This window comes from Artemia franciscana, chromosome 2 (genome assembly GCF_032884065.1).
Source record: "Artemia franciscana chromosome 2, ASM3288406v1, whole genome shotgun sequence".
Taxonomy (NCBI): Eukaryota; Metazoa; Arthropoda; class Branchiopoda; order Anostraca; family Artemiidae; genus Artemia; species Artemia franciscana.
This window is the reverse complement of record NC_088864.1, coordinates 29,126,925-29,151,290: the sequence shown is the minus strand read 5'-3', so window position 1 is coordinate 29,151,290 and position 24,366 is coordinate 29,126,925. Positions and strand designations below refer to the sequence as shown.

Genomic DNA, 24,366 nt, shown 5'->3' with positions numbered 1-24,366 from the left:
CACGTTCTGATCATGTCTTTTCCCTATTTATTTTTCTGAGAAGTCTAGTCTACAAACTTGCAGCAATTATTTTTGTGCTTTGTTGTGGTCACTGCAGAAGAGAGAGGGACCAGAAACTAAACGTCTGAATTCAAACAGCATATCTGTTTGGATCATTAAACAGGAGGCAACACTAGATCTTTCCTCTTGAATTTTCTACTCAAAAATTTACCTCAAACGGCATCGTTGTTCATCTTTTTCAATGAAATTTTTAACCTTAAATGTGCAATGGCATATACGGTGAATCCAGTTAATCAAGAGTGCTGCTGGGTAACATACAACTTCGGGCTGATTCATCACAGAAATGATGGACTAGTACCTTGTCACTTCACGTGGTATTCCTGTTCGAATACCGGAAATGGTGGTAGTGACATCGTTCTTCGTAGCTGCCAATCCAACACGTACACTGAGCCACTGCTAATTTTGGAATTCTGCACGGCATTTAAGAAAACGTTTTGAATCAGTATATCTTTGGCTGATGTCATTTTGACGAAATTTGATGCAGTTTGATCCATTGTGTATATGTGGCGATTGCCATCTTCTCATTCTCAATGTCCAGCAAATGTTTTGCAAAAATGTTTCTTTTTTGGCGCATTGGTATCTTCTTTGTAGAGGCTATCTTTCTTTAGAATTTCAGTAAGGTCGGAAACAAAATGGGCCAATCCTTAACCCCTCTCCCAATCTTCCCCAAAACGCAATTTTGAAACTCCTATGGCCCTAAAAACATATCCCCCAAAGAATCAAGTCATTCAGCCCCAGACAACACATAACAACTCCCCAGGACTTCGCAGTGACCGGGAGAATTGCCTGGTAATGCACAGAGAATAAACATCCATATGTTCGTTATTAGACATTTTGGGCCCGCTTCCTTCAGAATTTGTTTCGTTTTTTAGCGCATTGGTATTTTCTTCGTAGAGGTTACCTTCAATCAAATTCCACCTTGAAAATACACCAGAAAATACACAACCCATCAAACATATTTTGAATTGTAAGGTCAAATGCAAGGTCACAACAAATGTTCGTCCAGATTTATAAAAATAACTTAAATAATCAAACCACCCTAAGAATCTTTTATCTTGAACGAAATTCTAGTTATCATTTTGAAATTCTACGGTCCAATTAGGTGCCACATTATAAAGTATTTTATGTTTTTGCCTATAATTTCCTACAAAGCGCATGTGGTGTAACAGAATTATAACCAGAAAGAGTGTCGCTTGACGGCATTAGTGATCTGGCTCTAGGGGACTTGTTTAAGTTTCAAGGACCAATAGGCTGCATTTGGTAGTTTTAATTATCGCTAAAATGAAACTACAAAAATGACAACTAATTACCTGACATCATTTTAGGTGTTTGTACAATTTCCCTCATCGAGGATGGTATGTTATCCGTCAGTGCCACATGAAGGATCACTATTGGTTCACTTGGCATAGCATTGTGAGTGAAAACAAAACACCTTCTATAAGCACCGACTCGTCTTTTCAAATCTGTCCAGTTTCTTATTGGATGAACTGCTTCGTACTCAGATATCTATACAGAAACACGGAGTCCATAAAGAATAATGTATGTACATATATATATATATATATATATATATATATATATATATATATATATATATATGTATATATATATATATATGTATATATATATATATATATATATATATATATATATATATATATATATATATATATATATATATATATATATATATATATATATATATTATATATATATATATATATATATATATATATATACATATATATATATATATATATATATATATATATATATATATATATATATATATATATATATATATATATATATATATATATATATATATATATATATATATATATACACAAAATAAATACAAAAGATTTAAAACTTCACAGAAACAACAGCAGCCAACTTATAAAACAGGAATCAATGGCTTAAATTTGGATCCTTTCACTTTAGATTATACGTATTTCAGTTGTAATATGTATTTCAGTTTCTGAACAAGATGCTTCTTGTCATATTACATTTAGGCCGAAATCTAGAAATAATAGAGTTTACTCTTCATTCTTGGGGTGTGGTTAACTTTTAAGTGAAGACACATAATTTTAATTTCTTTTTTAGAAACGCTTCACAGCCCCAGGCACATTGGGAGCCGATTTACAATTTTTTCAAGAAGCTTAATTCTTATGCTTTATACATGTGAACGTAAGGAAAATTTGACAGAAGGAATCAAACCGATGAATTTTATTGAATATTTTTACAAAGTCCCTTTTTGTTAAATAATTATAAATAGGGTGCATAAGAATATTTTTTGTAAGTCTTTCCTTGACATACCTTTCATGGTCTTTCATTTAGAGACGACAACTTGAATGTAATAAGTGGCCAGAACAATCGAACATCACATATAATTTCTTTTCTGCATATAAAGAGATTTGAAAGGTATACAACAGGTCTACAAGAAGACGATGTAAAAAAATCTCAGACTGATTCTGCGGTTAAGAGAATAATGGCACTTTCGACACCCAGTTAGGAACAGTGTCTGTAAGAGCTTCACGATGAAAAAGTACAAATTGCACAAGTATCGCTTAAGCACTTAAGGAGTGAATCCAGGATTTCATTCGCATGTAAAAATCACGACATTTCAGCGAAAAAAAAAACGCTTGTGTGAAGCTTATTGATAAATGTTCCAAGTAAACTTATTTCCACTTGGACTGGCTTCCACTGACTGGAAATGCTAATCGCTGCAGAAACTTCATTATGTCAATTTTCATACTGAAAGCGGCAAAAAAGTATTTACACAATTTGCTGCGCTAATTCCTGACAATTGCCTCCTCTTTCTTCAAAGAGAGACTTTCTGCACACCCGATCTAAACAAGAATTACACAAAAAATCTGTATACAAGCCTAACAGACAGGCCAAACCCTTTTTATAAAAGTTTCCCAACCATTGATAATATTCCTTTCCTTTTCTTATGGCAGCCAAGATGTTAGAAACATAAATCTACAAATTAGAACACCTTTTCTTATGGCAGCCGAGATGTCTGAAACATAAATCTACAAATTAAAACACCTTTTCTTACCTTTTCTAGCATTTCACAAGGAGATTTCCATGTGATTATTTCCAAATTGAGAAATCCCACCGAGAACCAAAGCACCAACAGGTCTCTCAATGCGTTATTCATAGACCGCATGCTCGGCAGCAAGTCGATTCCACCGTCCTCTCGGGATATTGAACACTAAATCAAATAAAACAGGTTTCAAATTTTCCATGATAAATTTCCCTTTTAAACCCGAGATAATTATTACCTCCAAAATGAAAATTAGTTCTTATACATAAACGAAAAAACTATCGCTGTGTTCTATTTTACTTTTATTTCAGAGCAGCTTAAACTCATATAATACTTCACATCAGAAAAGTAGTATTACATAACATGATGATGTTTCCTGAGATTTTGGCCTACTCTGTTTGAATAATCAGCCTTAAAAATTCTTTTGACATAGTACCAGTTTAGTCACTTAGTCCGTGTGCCAGCAGAGCACAGGCAAAACGCTTGATTTTGACAGATTCAGCAAAATGCTGAAAGCACGCTCGCAGAAGACCTCATCTCAAACGAAGGGAAGCCTTATTAAGTTTCTTGGGATATTCGGCAGCGAACTACAAAGATCTGTTACGCTGATATAAGTTTTTGACTCTCAACCCAGGGGTAGGAAGAATGACATTAGGTGATATAGAATTTGTTTATTCAGGCAGGAAGGGTGGGGTACATAGACAGCGAATAGGGCTCATGATGAATAAGGAAGCTGCTAAGTCTTGTTCAGGCTGGGAAGGTATTAGTAATAGAATATGAATTGCTGATTTCATACCTAAAAAGCTCAGGGAATCGGTTCCCTCCTTGATTACCCTGTAGAGCCCTTATATGCCCATGTAGAACCGACTGACGGAGATAATAGTCACTCAGATAAATCTTACTTACAGTTACAGGAGTAAAGAGACAGGGTCCTAAGTAGAAATATGATGTTTCTACTAGGAGATTTCAACGCCCAGATCGGTATAAATAGGAATAGATGGTATCCCAACCTAGGTACATTTGATGTAGAAAGAGAAAACAGTAATGGCTACAGACTTTTGCAATTTTGTATGTATAACAATTTAGTCATAACCAATACAGTGTTTGGTCACAAAATGGCCCATAAGTTAATATGGTATTCATTGATAGTAAGATAGCAAACCTTATTATGTTATAGTAAACCGAAGACTGGCAGAATAAATACAAGATTCTAGTGTATATAGGAGTGCTGTTATTGATATTAAAAGTAAAGATTACCATCTAGTAGTGTACTAGAATTTGACAATGTAGAAGATGGTTGGGATAATTTTACAAAAACAATTTGTGAAGTTGCTGATGGTGTGTTAGGGAAAAAAGTTAGGACTGCAGATAGGGATATTAGTAAAAAAGCTTTATGTTTAATAGAGAGGAGAAGGTGCCTGTACAAGAATTATCTGAGTGATGATCATATGAAAACAAAAGGAGTGTAAAGAAAGTGGAGAAAGCATTAAAATAAGAACTAAGGAGGTGTGCATGGAAGGCCATAGATAAAATTGCCCAGGATCTGGAAGATACAGCTAGACGGCATAATAGTAAAATATTGTTCTGGCATTTTAATAAATTGAGAGGGAGTAGTCAATCTGGACTTGTTCCAGTTAAAGACAGGAACGGGACCACAATTAGTGATAAGGTAAGAGTTAAAGAGAGATGGGCAGAACATTTTGAAAATATGCTAAACCAAGATAGAGTTACAGGAAAATATAAAAGAGGAAAATAAAAATTTTGTGACACCTAGGATGTGAAGGAAGATTTGTTTTGTGAGGAAGAATTAGCGACAGTGCTAAAAGGATCAAAAAATAATAAGGCTCCAGGTGCTGATAGTGTGATAAATGAGTTTCTTAAATATGGTGGCTATGAGGTTAGAAATAAGTTACTGAAGATTATGAACATGATTTTTGAAAAACGGGAAGTACCTAACGATTTAGGAAAACCTTAACCAAACCATCTATAAGAAAGGTGATAAGAGTGAGAGGGGTAATTATCGAGCCATTAGTCTGGTCTCTGTGGATAGAAAAGTACTTAGTAATATGATACTTTTTAGACTGAGAGATGCTGTAGACAAAGTTTTAAGAGAAGAACAGTGCGGTTTTAGAAAAGGTAGAAGAAGTGTCGACCAAATTTTCACTCCTAGGCTAAGAATTGAGAACTGCCTTAGTTGTCAAGCAACTTTGGTCCTCTTTTTTATAGATTATGAGCAAGCGTTCGACTCTGTTAATAAAAGAACTTTAGCAAAGGTCTTATCCTTGTATGGTATACTAGACAAAATACATTAAAGTGATTAGTGCTATCTAGGAGAATAACACTGCTGCGGTTAAGGTAGGAAATGGGGTTAGCAGCTGGTTTTGTATTAAATCGAGAGTCAAGCAAGACTGTGTTCTATCCCCTTTATATGGACCATTTTAATGGATTTTGTCTTAAGAAGCACAGGAAAGGCAATGGGAGACCACGGAATCAAATGGGGAAGAAAAACGCTCCTGGACTTAGATTATGCCAATGATTTAAGCATCCTAGGTGAAAGTGTGAGCAAAATGAATGAACTTTTAGAGGTTTTGCGAGTTCAGGGTGCTAGAATAGGTTTGAAAATTAATGTTAAGAGGACTAAGTTTCAGAAATTTTCCAACAGATAGGTTGAGATGGCTAGGGTACGTTGGGCGGATGAAGGATGACAGATTGCCAAAGAATGTCCTTTTCGGCCAACCGTTCAGGGCTAAACGGAAAGCAGGTTGTCCTCGTCTGGGGTACAGGATTTCCTGTAAGAAAGATTTACAGGAAACGAGGAGTTCTTGGGAGGGTGTAAAAAGGGAGGCTATGAATAGATTGGGATGGAGAAGGAGGGTACGTAGCTGTGTTGGCCTCAGGCGGCTGAGCACAGCGGTGAGTTGTTGTTAGTAGTAGTAGTAGTAGTAGTAGTAGTAGTAGTAGCAATAGATTAGACTAAGGGAAAAATAATATTCTTATCATAAACCGCTCAACGAAATAAATTAGATACGTAGCCACAAAAGTAATGTAGTGGTAAGTGGAGGCTTTAGCTTTCTACCCCCATTTTTGTTAGAAGTCCAGAAATATCATATAGAGAAGAAATTTGGGGTGGAGAAGCGACACAGCACTTGGAGTCGCTCCAGCTCCAGTATTATAAAAGAGTGTTTGGTCTACATCAGACAACTCATTCACAGATTGTTTGATATGGGCCTGTTTTTTTTTTTTTTTTAGTTACGTAGGTCAATTTTAATGCTTAAATTTTGGTTGAAATTAATTAACAGAAATGAAGATAAGACTAGTAAGAGTGGCATAGGATCACATGTTGAATAATAGTTTGAAAACGTAGTGGCCTTCCCAAATTAAGTCATTACTAGAAAGAGTGGAAATGCCTCACTTATCGAATGATGGTCTTGGTTCCCATGATTTGCCAACAGATTTCAAAAGCCAGATAAAATTTATCTTAGAGGGTCAAGAATTTCAGTATTGGGAAGGGCTGGTTTTAAATTCTACAACATTGAAACATTATAATCAGGCTAAACCTTGTTTTGGAGAGGAAGTTTACTTTAAAATTAGTTTACCGGCTATGATTTTATTCCGTTTTATGGATGATTGCCTTCCAATCCAGAGCAGGCAAAAGTTGTTCGACAAAAAGATAGCTGATCCTGAAGGGCGGTATTTGTGTCCCCTTTGTAAAGATGAGTATGAAAATTTGGACCATTTCCTCCTGAAGTGCTCGGTGCTCTTTGATTTAAGGGAAAAATATCTACATAGGATTGGTTTGCTGCTTCCTGGTATTCTACAAAGTATTAACCCCACCACAATATTCCGTGTTGGTGTGTAAATAGATAAATGCTTAGAAAGAAGGAAAAGTTAACACAATTAATTTATCTTTTCGTTAGATTAGGTATTTTATCGCTTTGTATTCTATTTCTGCAAGATTTTTAATTTGTCAAGTTGGTGATTTCCTTGTTTTTTATAAATTTTTGTGTGTATATGGCCTTCAGACTTTTGAAATACACTGGCCTATATATTTATCTATCTATCCATAAAGCGTTATATTTTCTAATATTCGGTAAAAACGACGCTTTTTGTACAAAAAAAAAAACAGCTTTAATCCCCTCACCTGGAAGTATGTTTTCAAGTCTGCTCCCTTTGGGCAAATACCTGCACAGATCCTTCCAGGTGAGTAAGGTGCTGCAGTAAGTTACAATTAATAGGCCTAAAAGAGACTATACTACTGTAAATAAAAGCATCCCCTAATCCCTTTTAAATTCGTTCCACTTGTACTACATGTCAGTTAACAACTCGATCTTTAATCAAATTAAATAAAAAAAACAAGTTTTTTCAACTGAAAGTAAGGAGAAACATTTAAACTTAAAATGATAGAAGTCATTACGTATATGATGGGGCCTCGCCCCCTCGTCAATATCTCGCTCTTTACGCTTAGGTTCGAATTTCATCCAAATTATTTAAGAATGACTCCTGGATCACAAAGGCCGTTTAATTCGAATAAAAAACAATTTTAAAAGCATTAAAAAAAAACCTTAGCGTAAAGAGGGAGGTATTGATGAGGAGGCAACCTCCTCATATGTGTAATGATTTCTGTTCGCTTTAATTTTTAATGCTGCTTCTTACTTTCAGCTGAAAAAACTTTTTTTTTAATTCCTAATCGTTTTTTAAATAATGCTGGGAAATCCGGCTTCCCCTCCATGGAACATTCCCTTCACACATAAAAAAATTCCTCCATGGAGATGTGAAAGAAGTGGTCTCCCAAATGACCCCCCCCCCCAGAAAAATCCCCCTGAAAACGTCTTTATACTTCCCAATAACCAATACTATATGTAAACAATGGGCCAAGTTCATAACTTGCAGCCCCTCCCCGGAGACTGTGCGAGTTTAAGTCATCCTCAAAGACATAGTTATTAAATTTTTTGACTATGCTGAACAAAATTGCTATCTCAAAATTTTGATCAGGTGACTTTGGGGAAAAAATGAGCGTGGGAGAGGGACTAGCTACCCTCCGATATTTTTGGCCACTTAAAAAGGGCACTAGAACTTTTCATTTCCGATCAAATGAGCCCTCTCCCGATCTTCTACGATCAATGGTTTGGCATCTGTGATCTTTCTTCTGGCCAAAAATTCAAAATTCAACATTTTTGTACATCGGAGCTTGAAACCTCTACAATAGAGTTATCTGGTATCCTGAATCTGACAGAGTGATTTTCATTCAGCTCACTTGATATTTTGGGGTGTTTTCTCCCTTTTCAAAAATTGGGCAAATTTTCTCAGGCTCGTAACTTCTGATGGGTACCATTAAATTTGATGAATTGTACACATTTTGAATAAGCACCAAAATTGTATTCTTCTTATGTATCTATTGTTATCAAGACTCTGTTTCTTAGAGTTTCGGTTACTATTGAGCCGCATCACTTCTTACTTATAGTTCGTTACCACGAACTGTTTGATAAACAGGTTGAAAAAGTACTGCATACGCAGCGGAAATTTTATTTTTTGTTTCCTTTATCTATAAAAAGAAAAGCACAAAACTACAAAAAAGGCTATATTAAATGCTGGATATAGTAGAGGGGCGTCCGATCCAACAACAAAACAGACATTCGCATGGAATATAAAATCAAAAATGACAAATTCCTAAATAGACTGTCATATCTCATTTAAGAAAGGGTTCCATCCTCCTCCGTCTATCTAAGCAACCGACTTTGAGGTTTTAAAAATTGTCTTTTTTTTACTAATTTCTAATGGAAGCGACAAAAAAGTAAAAACATTTTGATTCACAGTTTCCTTCTTTACTGATGCTTCGTTAGGTAAAAAGTTAGTAATTAATTGGAAATCAGGAATTTATGAATGAAAGACAGTACCTTCTGGAAAGTTTGGAAAATCTGTTAGTTTCGCTGTCAATTTACAACCTCTCAATTATCACACAACCTCTCAATGCTCACGTTTTGCTTAAATGATTTTGCTCTCAATGCTGACGACTGATCAATTGCTTAGCCTAAAACAAGCCGTAGCACAAATAATCGATAGTAGAGGAAACATATTTATCGATAGCACAATATTAATTTATAAAAAAAAAGTTTAAACCAAGTCAGCTTATCTAAATTAGACTAATAACAGATAATGGAATAAAGACTTGCAAGCAGATCGGCTCTCATGTCAACCAAGAACTTGACACCTCCGTCAATTTTTCCAATTTGTGCAAAAATCCAATTATATTTCGGGCTTAGTAGATCTTTTAACCTCTCTTCTAGTCTCAGAAGGGCCATGATGTTATCTTCCTATCAACGAACAAATCAATGAACATAAAGGAAAGGATAATGGATAATGGCAAAACACTTGTTCACACAATTGTTATTTTATATCAGCTTGGCACCAGAAATTATAATGCTTCAACAAAAATAGATTACTGTTTCCAAGGCTACACTCCTCCAACACAGACATAAATAGATATTTGTACAGTTTTTTGTGCGTATCTTACACACAAAACTATTTTTTTGTATATATTTTAAACTATTTTTGTGTGTATCTTAATGCTTCATTTAAATATCAAAATTAGGGTATTTTACCTTACAAGAGTTTTTTTTTTACTTATCCATAAAAGAAAAAATCCAAGCGGAATCTTCAATGCACCAACCTCAGCCCTGCTTGAGCGTTATCTGTATGGAATAAGATTATTGCATATAAAATTCCCTGGGGTAAAAGAACTTATCATAAAATTTAAGCTTCATTGAATCTCTCCTTCTCTGCTTTTCAAACATAAGGCACAGAGAATTACAATCAGTAACAAAATTCATTCATTCATTCATAACAAAATTCATTCATTCATTCAAATTCGATTCATTCATTTCATTCATTATTCATTCATTCATTCAAAATTAAGATCATTTTTTCTTTGCGCTTGCAGCTACAAGCACCTATTAAAAGATTTTGAAATCAGGGTGTTACTGGCCACGAAATTTGGCATGTTATATCCACAAAGTTAAAAAACTCTCCCTTCGGTTTTCTTGAAGAAGTAGGCCTAATTCAAAACTATTTTTCATAGGATTTTACTTAACAGTAAATTTACATCCGGTGCCGTCCCTTACAGAGACAGGCACCTATGCTAATAAAGTCAAAAGTCTCGGATTTAAATACTAGGCTAGGAATTTTTTCTGGTCTTTTGATTACTATATAAAAAATCAACCATCAAGAAACGCACAGAAATTATATGAAAAAAATATTATTTTAAATGAGTAAAAGAAGCTTCACCCAAAGACATTACTATAAAACTCAGAATCGCAGAACTAAAAATATTAAAATATGGCCTTTAAAAGTTAACAGGATGCCCTTAAATCATCAAAGAATTCGAACTAGAGTTTATTGATTTGGCTTGTAAGTGGCTTATTTATGGTAGAAATGTGTAAAAGGCGAAATTCTCTAAATAAATAATAGGATTTAAATTTAATAATTTTTGTAAAAAAAAAAAAACGAATGATGTGATAAAATACAGAGGAGGCGGAGTAATCAAATACCTTTTCTTGAAGAAGGTTTTCTGCAGCTGACATCACTTTCTTATGCTCCAGTCCAAAGTTTCTGCACAAAGTAACTAATAATGCTCCTTTTTGGTCATCAGAAAAAGATCTGTACAACTGGCAGAATTCTCTCACTTTTTTCTAAAATGGATTATCACATAAAATTAATCTGAATAAACTAATATGATAATAATAATTGTTAAATTTGCTTAACATAGAAAATTAAAGCAAGACAATCACATTTATGTTGGCTAACATTTTAGAATACAAGGTGTCTTGGAAGACACAACCTAACTTAAGAAGGTGATAATTAGCAGGTTTAATATTAGTATGAACTACTAGCCAAAGGTTGATTTGTGGAATTTTCACCATCTCCCCTCATGCAATGCGTATGGTGGCTATGGCGTTCCACAACTTAAATCTTATCATTTATTTCTTCTTCAGTGACATCTTTATATTACCTACGATCCCAAAATAATGTAATTTTGTTACATATATATATATATATATATATATATATATATATATATATATATATATATATATATATATATATATATATATATATATATATATATATATATATATATATATATATATAGATAGATAGATAGATAGATAGATAGTTTATTTTAGCCCACCATCAGAACAACAACATGGTGGAGTATAAAGAAAAAAAAAGGAAAAAGAAAAAGGCGAAAAACAATACTTCAAGATTAAACGATTAGATTACATTCACAATATACATTCATAGCTCATGTATGACGTGCAACGGCAGGAAATCATAAAGGTGCTTAAGGGCACCTTTTCTAGCATTAGTTTCCTGTTCTGCCACAGCTTCACGGGGATCTGGAATTTGATATTTATTCAAAAGAAATGAGTTTCTCTCGAATAGCGGTATACGTATCAAAAATTTGAAGTATCTACAAAACGCGGACCTAACTTTTAGTCTCTCTGTTTCTGTGAACCATTCCCAAAGCGAGGAAAGGTAAAGGACATATGGTAATGCCACTGCTCTGTACATCCTCGCCAAAATTTGCCGATTGTAAGAATACTTCAGCGGGACTAGTTTAGCATAGCTCACTCGCAGGCTAGACACAAGGGTATCAAGGCAAAGAGTTCTTGTAGTTTTCTTATCTCGGCCGTACCGAAGACCTAAATATTTGAGTGAAGAAGACGGTGCAATAATAGCACCGGTGCTCCAGGTCAAGACCTGGAGCCCTGTTAAGCTTTAACTGGCGAACAGCCCTCAAAACATCATTCACGGATATAAAAAAAAAAAATTTCTCTTTTTCAGCAGTAGATCAAGACGCGATTTAAGCGATTCATCATATTCATTTTCCAAGGGAGTATCTTTAGACCCGAAGACCTTCGAATAATGTCTTAACCACTGTTCCTCAGGTATCATGGTACATGGCTTGGACTGCACTTTACTACTTTTGAATTTTTTCCACATATTTTGTGGGTCACGGATAGCCTCTTCCGAAGCAGTTTCTACTTCCTTCACTTTCAGCTCATCCACACATGCTTTGTATTCTCTTTTTGTTTTACGAAAGAGATTGAAGACAGTGCCAGTCCTCGGCTTGCCGGAGTCGTGCCACACAGAATACCACCTGACGAAATTACAAACCGGGACATCGGGACACAAATGACGACCGGGACACCGGGACATAGGGAATATAAATGACGACCGGGACACTCAAAGAGAAAGCGACCGGGACACAAGGAATGTTCGATTAGCAATCACCATCAACAAAGCACCGGGACACAAATGACGACCCGGACACAGGGAATATAAATGACGACCAGGACACTCAAAGAGAAATTACAGACCGGGACACCGGAACACAAACGACGACCGGGACAAAAATGACGACCGGGACACCGGGACTATAAATGACGACCGCACACTCAAAGAGAAATTACAGACTGGGACACCGGGACACAAATGACGACCGGGACACAGGGAAAAAACAACAACGGGGACGCCGGGGGCACAGGGGGATATATAAATGACGACGGAGACACAGGGAATGTTTGATTAGCAATCACCATCAACAAAGCTCAAGGGCAATCATTAGAATAATGAGGTATAGATCTGAATACAGATTGTTTTTCCCATGGACAATTATATGTTGCATGTTCAAGAGTCGGTAAACCTGACAATCTATTTACAATGGGAGAGCCAAGAATGTTGTATATTCGCAAGTTTAACGTAGTTAAAAATATATATATATCTATCTATATTCATAGGTGGGACACAGGGACACAACTACAATGGCGCGTAATGACTTACGCGCGCGGGGGGCTCGGGGGGCGCGAAGCGCCCCCACCAACTAGGTGTTGGGGTGGCGCGAAGCGCCACCCCAACACCTAGTATATATATATATATATATATATATATATATATATATATATATATATATATATATATATATATATATATATATATATATATATATATATATATATATATATATATATATATATATATATATATATATATATATATATATATATATATATATATATATACACATACATATATATATATATATATATATATATATATATATATATATATATACTGGCTGTTGGTGGGGGTGCTTTGCGCCCCGCCCCCAACCCCCAAGCCACCCTGCGCGCGTAAGTCGTTACGCGCCAAATTAGTTACGCGCCATTGTAGTTGTGTCCCTGTGTCCCACCTGTGAATATAGATATATATATATATATATATATATATATATATATATATATATATATATATATATATATATATATATATATATATATATATATATATATATATGTTTTTAACTACGTAAAACTTGCGAATATACAACATTCTTCGCTGTCCCATTGTCTGTGCATATAAATAGATTGTCAGGTTTACCGACTCTTGAACATACAACATATAATTATCCATGGGAAAACAATCCGTATTCAGATCTATACCTCATGATTCTAATGATTGCCCTTGAGCTTTGTTGATGGTGATTGCTAATCGACCATTCCCTGAGTCGCCGTCGTCATTTATATATCCCCCTGTGCCCCCGGCGTCCCCGTTGTAGTTGTGTCCCTCTGTCCCGGTCGTCATTTATATTCCCTATGTCCCGGTCGTCATTTGTGTCCCGGTGTCCCAGTCTGTAATTTCTCTTTGAGTGTCCCGGTCGTCATTTATATTCCTCATGTCCCGGTGTCCCGGTCGTCATTTGTGTCCCGATGTCCCGGTCTGCATATACATTCGTTTTTGAATTGGTCTTTTTTTTTAGTTTTTAGTTTTTTACTTTTTTTTAGTGTTTTTTAGTTATACCTCATGATTCTAATGATTGCCCTTGAGCTTTGTTGATGGTGATTGGTAATCGAACATTCCCTGTGTCCCCGTCGTCATTTATATATCCCCCTGTGCCCCCTGACGTCCCCGTTGTAGTTGTGTCCCAGTGTCCCGGTCGTCATTTATATTCCCTGTGTCCCGGTCGTCATTTGTGTCCCGGTGTCCCGGTCTATATATACATTCGTTTTGAATTGGTATATGATGAAATAAATTTTTGTGTTTTTCCCCGTTTTTTCTTTTTAGTTTTTTTTTTTGGTTTTTACTTTTTTTTAGTTTTTTTAGTTTTTTTCTTTTTAGTTTTTTTTTTTAGTTTTGTTTTTTTCCTTTATTTTTCAGTTTTTTTTCTTTTTTTTTTCTTTTTTACTTTATTTAGTTTTTTAGCTTTTTTAGTTTTTTTATTAGTTTTAATTTTTTCTTTTTAGTTTTTTTTGTAGTTTTTACCTTTTTTTTAGTTTTTTTAGTTTTTTTTTTTACTTATGTCCTGGTCGTCATTTATATTCCCTGTGTCCCGGTCGTCATTTGTGTCTCGGTGCTTTGTTGATGGTGATTGCAAATCGAACATTCCTTGTGTCCCGGTCGCTTTCTCTTTGAATGTCCCGGTCGTCATTTGTGTACCGATGTCCCGGTCTGTAATTTCGTCAGTCGACACACAAACATGACGTCACTCGACACACAGACACACACCCAACTTATTTATATATATATATAGATATATATATATATATATATATATATATATATACCGCATTGTGTTTGTTACTTTTGTTCCTTCTTGTTAAAAGCTAGCTTGTATTTCACATAGATAATCCAATTGTTCATGTTTCTTCTTTCTACTTAACTTTACATAAATGATACAAAATAGACTTTGTTATAGACAGCAATACCTCTAAGCCTAAAACAAGAATTCTTGAATTAGCTGTAGATACTCTTTTTTCCAGCTAGATTGCAGAGACAATGATTCATGGTTTCCAAATGTTTCTTCTTGTATTTCCTCGATAAAACAGTGAGACAAAACAAAGATGTCAATATCATCTTTTTCCCAAAGAGGGATATTGTTAAGTCTTCAGATTTTGAATGGGGAAGATAAAAGTGTATCAAACCTCAGTGACTGTACAACTTATGCTGAATGAGGAAAAAACTAAAATATCCACCTCCAGCTTACAAAAAAAGGGACCAGTCTTACTATTTTTAAAAACAAGAACCGAAGAGACCAGGCCTTTCACGTTCTTAGATTTTTCAGGTCACCTTGTATTTAGTTCCTGGCGTTGAAGCGTAATGTTGTACTTGTACTTTTAATAAGGGTGTAAATTTACCAACGCAAAAATAGCTAATCCAATAAAAACTTAAGCAGAATATTTACCTCGATGAAATAACTAGTTGCCAATTCGGAGGAGACTAGATCTTTTAAAACAGATTCTGCAACCTTGAAATTTGGCTCCAACATAGTGTCCAAATTGTAGGATGCTCTTTTATCATCATCCAACTTGTCAGTTGTCAAGTTGCTTAAATGGGTACTAGCTGCCATCTACTGAAAGAAGGGTCATGCATTATTAAAAAAGCCTTTGAGGGAATGGACATATTTTACCTTTGACTGCCATACCCTATACTTGGAGCAATTAAAGGGCCAACATTTTTGTGCTGCATCACGAACCTCTAACCAAAGACTGCCAGTTGGTTGCAGGTATCTATTTGGTAGATTTATTGTTGGATCTCTTAAAAGTATTTTACGCTCAAATTCAATTCATATTTCAATACACGGTTTTATTTCGCAATATTTCTTGAGTTCCGACCAAGAATGCTGGGAATAAATAAAACCAAAGCAATAACAAACCTCAATAGCAAGAACTGTTTATGGGAAACCAAATGTAAATATTGAAACAGCAAACATTGTCACAATTTGTTAGAAGTTACATTCTTTCTTATTTTTCCTTTGAAATCATTAAAGGCTCAATGAAGGTACTTTGGGTGTCAATTACGTGGGAAACTACAAATAGTCGCTGACACGTACGCAGGGGGGGGCATCGGGCTCCCCCCCCCCCGAAATTTTATGAAATGTTTAATTTCCCCATGGTTTCTTGGTATTTCTGTCAAAAGTAGGACATTTATTAAGAATCTAGATACATGTGTGAAGCCTTTTCTGGGGGATTTTACAGCATGCAATTATCCGGTCAAGTCACTGCCCAATTATTAACCCATTTTCTGTCTAATTTTTTACCCTCTTTGAAGTAATTAGCAATTGTACTGTTATTGTTTTTGTAAAGAGAGTTAGATTTCCACAGGAAAATAGAATTATCCTTGATATTAGAGCGTTTATCCCCCCTTTTCGGGATAAAGTACAGCTGTTAATGGATCAATTTTGGAAACAATCATTTTCCATTAAAATCTACATTTTTGCAATAGAAGAACTAGCCCCCATAGCACCCATATTGCACAATTAACCCTAAAATTTCCCTTTCAGTGGGATATAATAGATTAATCACTGGTTCTAAATCGCTATGAACATACCCTGAGCCTAAAACGCACTTTTGAGGCTTCAGTCTTCTTCCCCCCATCCGCTACAATACTACAGACTAAAGTTATTCTGTATTTTCCTATATACGTGCTTTTTTCAGTACTAAATAAAAAAAAAGTCTACTTTATATCTGCTGTTACGAAGGTTTTGGCCCCCCCCCCTTGAAAAAAGTTCCTGCGTACGTGCCTAAAATAGTGAATGCTGCTATCTGTAATACAGTTACAGTTTGACTCATGTTAATTTTCCCTAGAACATTGTCTGTGGTGTTACTAGCAGCCTGTTAATGTAGCCTTTCATTACTCATATTTCCGCAAGGTTTGACGTGATCACCACTGTAGGAATTCTATTTTATATCTTTTTATTTAGATGCCTTCATTTCAATATTAGCCTCATATTTATGTTCAGCAGCCTCAGATATATATATATATATATATTTTTATTTATAATATAATATTTATAAATGTGTATTTATTATATATATATATATATATATATATATATATATATATATATATATATATATATATATATATATATATATATATATATATATATATATATATATATATATATATATATATATATATATATATATATATATATATATATATATATATATATATATATATATATATATATATATATATATATATATATATATATATATATATATATATATATATATATATATATATATATATATATATATATATATATATATATATATATATATATATATATATATATATATATATATATATATATATATATATATATATATATATATATATATATATATATATATATATATATATATATATATATATATATATATATATATATATATATATATATATATATATATATATATATATATATATATATATATATATATATATATATATATATATATATATATATATATATATATGTTAAAAATTCTTAATGGTTGCGATTTAATCGTAACAACGATAACCTAAACAGTCTCTGAATGATATGTTGTATAACATGTCTACTTATCCAAACTGAAGGTGGGGCGTATTGTTGGAGGTAGAATAGAAGCAAAACCATATTCGATGAAGACTGAGAATACTTCATTACTCAGATTTCAACAAGGTTTGACATGTCCTCTACCATTTGTGAACTATGTGCTTAATTTGTTTTAATTCTGGACATTTGTAGTGCAATATTACTGCAGATTTGTATCTTTAGCCAGCAGGATTACAAGTCTTTGTGAATCAGTTTTGGTGGGAATAAAATACCATTTGGGTGTGTGTTCTTAGTGTTTTTTGGTTTAGAACAGTCACATCATGATCCCAAAGAGTTTTCATGATTCAATCTTAATCATTGCCAATGTTCACAGTATGACAAACACAATATAATTGAAGCATGACAAAGACGAAATTTAGTGCTTGTTTTGCAAATGGTGGACATTTCTCACCATGTTGAAATTTGAGTCATGGAAGGATTTCAATCTACATGACTAGAAGGCCTTAAGCAGATTTATTTTGCCTGCGTCCCCTCTATCACCCTTTCCTCCTTACCTCCACTGTGCACATTTAGACATACTATACAGTTTTGGTGTAGTTTATGATCATTAAGAGACTATTTAGGGATTGTTAATTATTAAACACCAATCCTCAAAGATCTTCCAAATCAGAGCATGACTGTCTTAAGTCGAAAATACTTCAAAAATAGGGTTTGAATCATTGTCCAGCCTAATTTCGCATATGTTAATGTTGTGCTCATGAAAGTTACAACTCATGAACCAGTAGGCATTACTTAAGTTTAATAATTAAATCTCAAGTCATTAACATTGCAGTACTGATTGTCTTAAACAAAAAACCCACAAAGTACAAAGCACACAAACTGTGTTTAAGAACCATCGGCTAATACCCTATTGATTGCCATTAGTTGAAGGAGATAACACATGTCTGTGTGTGCAAAATTAGGCATATATAATCCCAACTTCTATTTTGCATTCTTACAAATAATAAGTCATTGTAAGACACTGACTTTAACAAGGTGTGTCATGTTCACCTTTAAAAAAAAACAAAAAACTATTGATGAAAAATTTATATTTTATGGCTAATTTTGTATAATTTGGGGTCCTTACCCCTAAGAAAACACTGGTCATAGTTGCCCCCCAAGGGCCCATTTTCTGAAATTTTTGGCTGTTCTGAGTAAAATTTTGGAATGTCCTGTCTAAAATTTTAATTTTGAAATCTTAGCTAGTACCACAGAGACATGCAAGAGAACTAGGGCGTAATAGGCCCAGCTGTTTATACTGATTAGGTTTGGCTCTTTACACATTAAAAAGGAAATTGAAAAGGACACAAGATCCCCCTGCATCTCCAGTCCCAACTTTAATGTTTCTTTTCACAAAGATTCAATTTTCTTCAATGGCCCTGATGCTCAATAAGGAGTAACACAACCTCCATTAGCAAAATACATAACCTATGAGTTTTGAGTTTCAGCATATATTGCAATGTTAGCCTCAGATTTGTAATCAGCATTCTCAAAAATCCTCAAATGCCACAGTTGGTGGAAATCAAACACCTTTTGTGGAATGTGCTCAATACATCTCATACTTGACTTCTATAATGGAACACTGCAGCAGATTTGCAACCAAAATACTCAGAAACCCTGAAGTTGTGATTCTGGAGGATATCGACACAATTCATAAAATGTATATTTTATGAGTTTAGATTTTAAACATCCATTCTATGAGCTAAAATAATATTATTGATTACTCACTTATGACCTTAACTGGTTGATTGTGAGTTGAAATTTTGTACAAGATACTGGTGATGAGTCAAGTTTTGATAAAGAGAATGTACAAGGAAGCAAGGTTCCTTGTACATTCCTCAAATTAACTGTCAGTCCTTAAATTATACACATAAAAAATCTTGTATGACTCATATTCCAGAAAGGTATTAAAACACCATACCTGTGAATAAAAATTTGCAACCCTGGTGGTTTAGCTCAAATCGAATTTTAGGATACCCCTAACTCATATTGGGGAAGACAAATTTAACTCTCATAGTCTTTATATAATCAGCAATGCACACATTTGGGCAGCCTAAAGACCAGTCTCAGGGGACAAGACTTCTTTAAAGTAAAGTTTTTTTTATATATTTTAAGTTTTTTATTGTTTCATTCTTAGCATATAACTAAAAAAATCCCCCCCCTCACCTGCTCTATAGAATAATACCTATGATTCCAAAATAGTAATCTACTAAAAACGTTCACTTATTTGTCATATAGTGAGTTCTGCAAGCTCTGAGCATTCTTGACTAGACATTAACCACAAATCAAAATTCTAATTATGTCTCTCAATTAATACAGGAGACCCAGTTCACTTTCTAAAAAAAAATATGAGAGTCTTCTGCCTTAAAAATGTCTGCATTAGGGCAATGAAATACTATGTGTCAAGGCAATATAGTTATATCTTAAGAATTACTTTTTCTAATAAATATTACCAAAGCGTTACCAGCCATTTCACAGATATTCTTTGGATTTTAATATGGTTTTACATATGACATAAAACTCTAGCATGAAATCACTTCAGGGAGAGTTGAATAGCAGAATGAAACTTTCAAGGGTGAGCCTGCAGCTTATTTGGATCCAGGAAGGTATTTCTAAGCTCTTAACAAGTATGACTTTATAATACTTAGTGAAGCCTTATCTTAACTTGCACAAATGATGTTTCAAGTTTGGCTTAGCATCTATTTCTCTTGAGCATTTCCCTTGGCAAAGCAGTTGCCACAATTAGAGTATGATTCTAAGCAAATCTGTATTATGAAAGGGGTCATTTTGTAGCATTTATCAAACCTTGCAAGCATGAAAAAGTAGATGCTTGAAGCCAAAGTACCTTTCTATGCCTGAATTTGACCAATAAATCCATTCCTGAAGGCTTTATTCACCTAGCGCAAAAATGGCATCCATAGTTCATAAAGTCAGTGCATTGAAAGAAGGTAAGAAATAGAGGTAAGAACTTGGATATACCTTACTAGATTCTTAGATTGGGCTACAGATCTGTTCCCAATATGTATATTCATCCAGCTTAATAACTTAGCAATGTAACAAAAACTAACTCTATAGAATTTATGGTAAAATTCTAGTTGATTGACTTCTTGCTATCTCAGATAGGGTTTAGGCTAGGAAAATGAAACTTTCAGGGATGAATCTACAGACTAAAGTATGTCCTAGAAGGTATTTTGAAAAAACTACCTCCACTCCTTCTCCCTCTAGAGGGCCCTGACCTTTAATGACCTTTACAAATAAGTGTGTTATAAAGGTGAAACCTTGCAAAATAGATCTTCTGCTTAACTGAAGTACAACAAAATTGTTTTCAGCTTCATAAATTTGCTCAATTCAATTTTATAAGGTTTTAAAGATATGCAAATACATTGCCTAAATTTTGAAAAAAAAAAACAACATATATATGGCTCAAAATTCTACTCAGATAACAGGAATTGCAATTTCAGAACTAAAGACAGAGAAAAAGCAATTAGTAACTGAAAATTGAGGTAAAATGTTGTTTTGTCAAAATTTCAATAGGTATAGACCTGTCATGTAGGCAAATTTCAGGCCCCTCTAGAGGGAGAAGTAGAGGTGGGTACTTTAAAATACCTTCCCAGGACATATTTTAGTCTGTAGGTTCATCCTTGAAAGTTTCATTTTCCTAACTTAAACCCTTTCCGAAATAGCAAGAAGTCAATTAACTAGAATTTTATTGAATTTACTGTAAACTGGTTGCTGTTTAAGTATGGTAGGTTAAATACTTGGCTCTCAGAAAATTCTTCCTTCAATATTTAATCAAAGTCATATAGCATACAAAAGAAAAGAAATTTAAAAGTAGTTTCACATGTCACTCTGTATAGCCTGTAATATATGCTATAATCATCATGTTCCATAACAACACTTTAAACAAACTTAACCTATTTTTAAAGGATCAGCATAAGTGATACATATATAGCACCTATTGTTTAATTAGGTAGTGTCCCTGGGTGGAGATAGGGGAATGTCCTACAGATATGTAGGGTACCTCCATAGGAGGCATGGACCAAGGGGGGACCTTGTCCATATATAATAGAAACTGGGGCACCCTTGCCTGGGGTCATAAATACAGGTAGAGAAGGAAGAAAACCACTCAAATGGTCCAACTGTTGTGTTTACATGTCCCATGAGTTACAAATCTTCTCCCAGTAATGGGTTAAATTGCATGGTGATGCAGAACACCATCATGGGAGGATCCTCTATAGGAGGGCAACTGCAGCAGGGGGTAAGATTTGGATCTATGGACAACAGCCTCTGTAAAGGGCTACCTCAACCCTTTCAAGGTACCTGCATGATTAGAGACCTTGCAGTCAACTCTATTCCTACTCAAGGAGTGGTGCTCCTTGAGGAAATTATAGCCTAGTAAACAACACAGGATTCTAATTAATGGATACTTCTTCTTGGCTTTGTCCATTTTGACAGGCGTATTCCAGCTGAAAAACCTCTTCCTAGCTAATTCATCTACTATGGGTTGCCTTTCTGTAGTAGCATAATATTTGTAGGCATGAATATAATATAATGCATACAATGCATCAGAGGTAATAGGCTTGGGACTGTCAGTGCAGGATTTTGACTCTTGTTGATAGAAGAGCATCACCAAGTAAAACCATGTTGTGACCACAATGGGCCAAGAATCACACAAAGCCTCAATTTATACTGGGGGTCCTAGGGACTTCTTACTACCTGGTTCTAAGCCAGCTTAAGTGCTTTGGTGTAGACTTGAGAAGATATGTTGATCTGTGTCCTCCATTGGTATCCAGGATCATTGCTTTTCTTAAGGTTAAAATAATTTTAATGATTTAAAGAACATGATTATCCCTAGCCCTTCCCCAGCTGAGGACTGACATCAAAAGTGACATTGCTGCCCAGGTCAGTGCTATTGCAAGTAGAATATCACACATAGAAAACTCTAGAAAAGTCCAGGGCTGTATCTGGGAGCATCAATGGGGGGGGGGGTTGTGGAGGGTGTGCATTGTCAGAAAAGTGTTCTTTCAACTTTGGGGAGCATAAAATGAAGAATCAAATGATACTATCCTTTTTATATTTTAGTATTTCCTTCAGAAGAGCTCAACATTATAACCAAAAAAGTATTTTATGGCATTTCATAAGAAAACTATTTTGAAAAGTGACTTTTTCACTACCCCCAATGTTTTTGTAAATTGATGCTACTGTGAAATTGATGCTGCAACAAGTGGCCTTGCTAGTTGTAGGCCTAGATATTCTTACTTGGAACCAGGATGTATCTCCTGATGAGATTCATTTGTTTTCAGTTCACTTGGGTTTATTAAAAAAAAAAATATATATATATATATATATATATATATATATATATATAATATATATATATATATATATATATATATATATATATATATATATATATATATATAGACTAACACTCATAACATACATAGTCTCTCATCTCTATGCAAAAATGCAGGCTGAGTCCCTTATCACCTCAAAACTTTTTACACATTATGGCTCTCCCTCCACTCCTCAATAGAACCATGCCCCCTACCAATAAAATCATCCTTACAATTCCCCACCATTCCATCCAGGAGTAAATCACCAATCCCCACACACACACAAAAATACTCAATAATGACTAAAATCAGTAAAATTCTATTTTAGTGACTTTTGGCTATCTTGGAAAGGGGTTAGGTTAGGAAAATGAAACTTTTAAGGATGAGTCTACAGGCTAAAGTAGACCTATGTCCCAGGAAGGAAGCCTATTGAAAGTACCCACCTCTACTCCTTCTCCCTCTGGAGGGCCCTAGAATTCACCTATATGACAGGTCTATTATCTATTTCAATTTTTATTTAATCTAACCAAGGGAGCTCCTACCTCTCAGTTCAAGTGGAAGGGTATGATAAGCCTTAGCACAGACGATGTCAGGCAAACCCTTCCTATATTCATAATAATATGCTACCTAAATTGAGCTACCCTAAAAAATGGGGTTCAAATGAGTCATACAGGAAGAATTTGACTGTGTCTGATGACATTAGAGAAACGGTTAAGATTTTTCAAAATTCTTAAATAGACCATATTTTAGCTAATTTATAATTATTGCTCAACGTATGCCATCTAATTTGCGACGCACAAAATTCAGCACAATCACTGAAAAGTAATAACAAAATCATGAGCAGTTTCAGGAATTATTTTAAAAATTGATAGCTAAATTTTTTATGCAAAAGAGTAGGCAACTCTTCTGTTTCCTAGCTGTGGTAAGCAATTCACAGCCGCTAAAATATTGGGCTAGGCCTGAGTTGTCTTCCTTTACCTGATAAAAAATGTCTCACAACAACATCTAAAGCAAAATCTAACGATAGCAGCAAACAAAATCCTTTCTGACTGAACTTAAATGATCTTCTTGCAGTTCTGCCAACTCCCATGCAAATTTATACGACAATATTGCATAATTTTCGCCTGTCAGCACCGGTTGTCTCGTAAATTCGCTTGCGCAATACAAACAATGAAAACGCTGGGGAATTTTGAGGAATATTGGAATAGTTCGGATTGATAACCTGGTTTTGGAACAAAATTTGTTCAAATGTTTAAGTAAAAGTAATACGAGTTTAAAAAAGGTAAGGACAAAGCAAGTGAATACATTTGTTTAAAAAAAAACCTAGATGGTTATCAGATTCTTAGTAAAGCAACGGAGGAAGTAAATTCTGCAAGGGGCTGGTTACTAGAAGATCCATGCACACCCCTGGCTGAGTTTGTGCAAAGATGGGAGGAAGGCATAGAGTCTGAATGTTGCTGCTTGAAATGTTGCAGAATTTTCCGTATTTAACATCCAAA

The 24,366-nt window shown here is 34.5% G+C and overlaps 1 protein-coding gene across 5 annotated transcripts in view; it reads right to left on the bottom strand.

The window, feature by feature from the left end:
• The window catches only part of LOC136039861 (malonyl-CoA decarboxylase, mitochondrial-like), a 50,779-nt gene extending 26,742 nt beyond the window's left edge, over positions 1-24,037 (bottom strand). The window contains exons 1-6 of one of the 5 annotated variants that reach the window (XM_065723821.1): positions 23,846-24,037; positions 15,351-15,518; positions 10,657-10,797; positions 9,283-9,423; positions 3,125-3,280; positions 1,371-1,566 (exon numbers count right to left, since the gene is read on the bottom strand). In XM_065723821.1, the coding sequence (XP_065579893.1) occupies positions 1,371-1,566; positions 3,125-3,280; positions 9,283-9,423; positions 10,657-10,797; positions 15,351-15,515 (799 nt within the window). In that variant the 5' untranslated portion in view covers positions 15,516-15,518; positions 23,846-24,037. The other 4 variants (XM_065723839.1, XM_065723803.1, XM_065723812.1 and 1 more) reach the window with 4 other exon arrangements.
• Between the last annotated feature and the right edge of the window lie 329 nt (positions 24,038-24,366).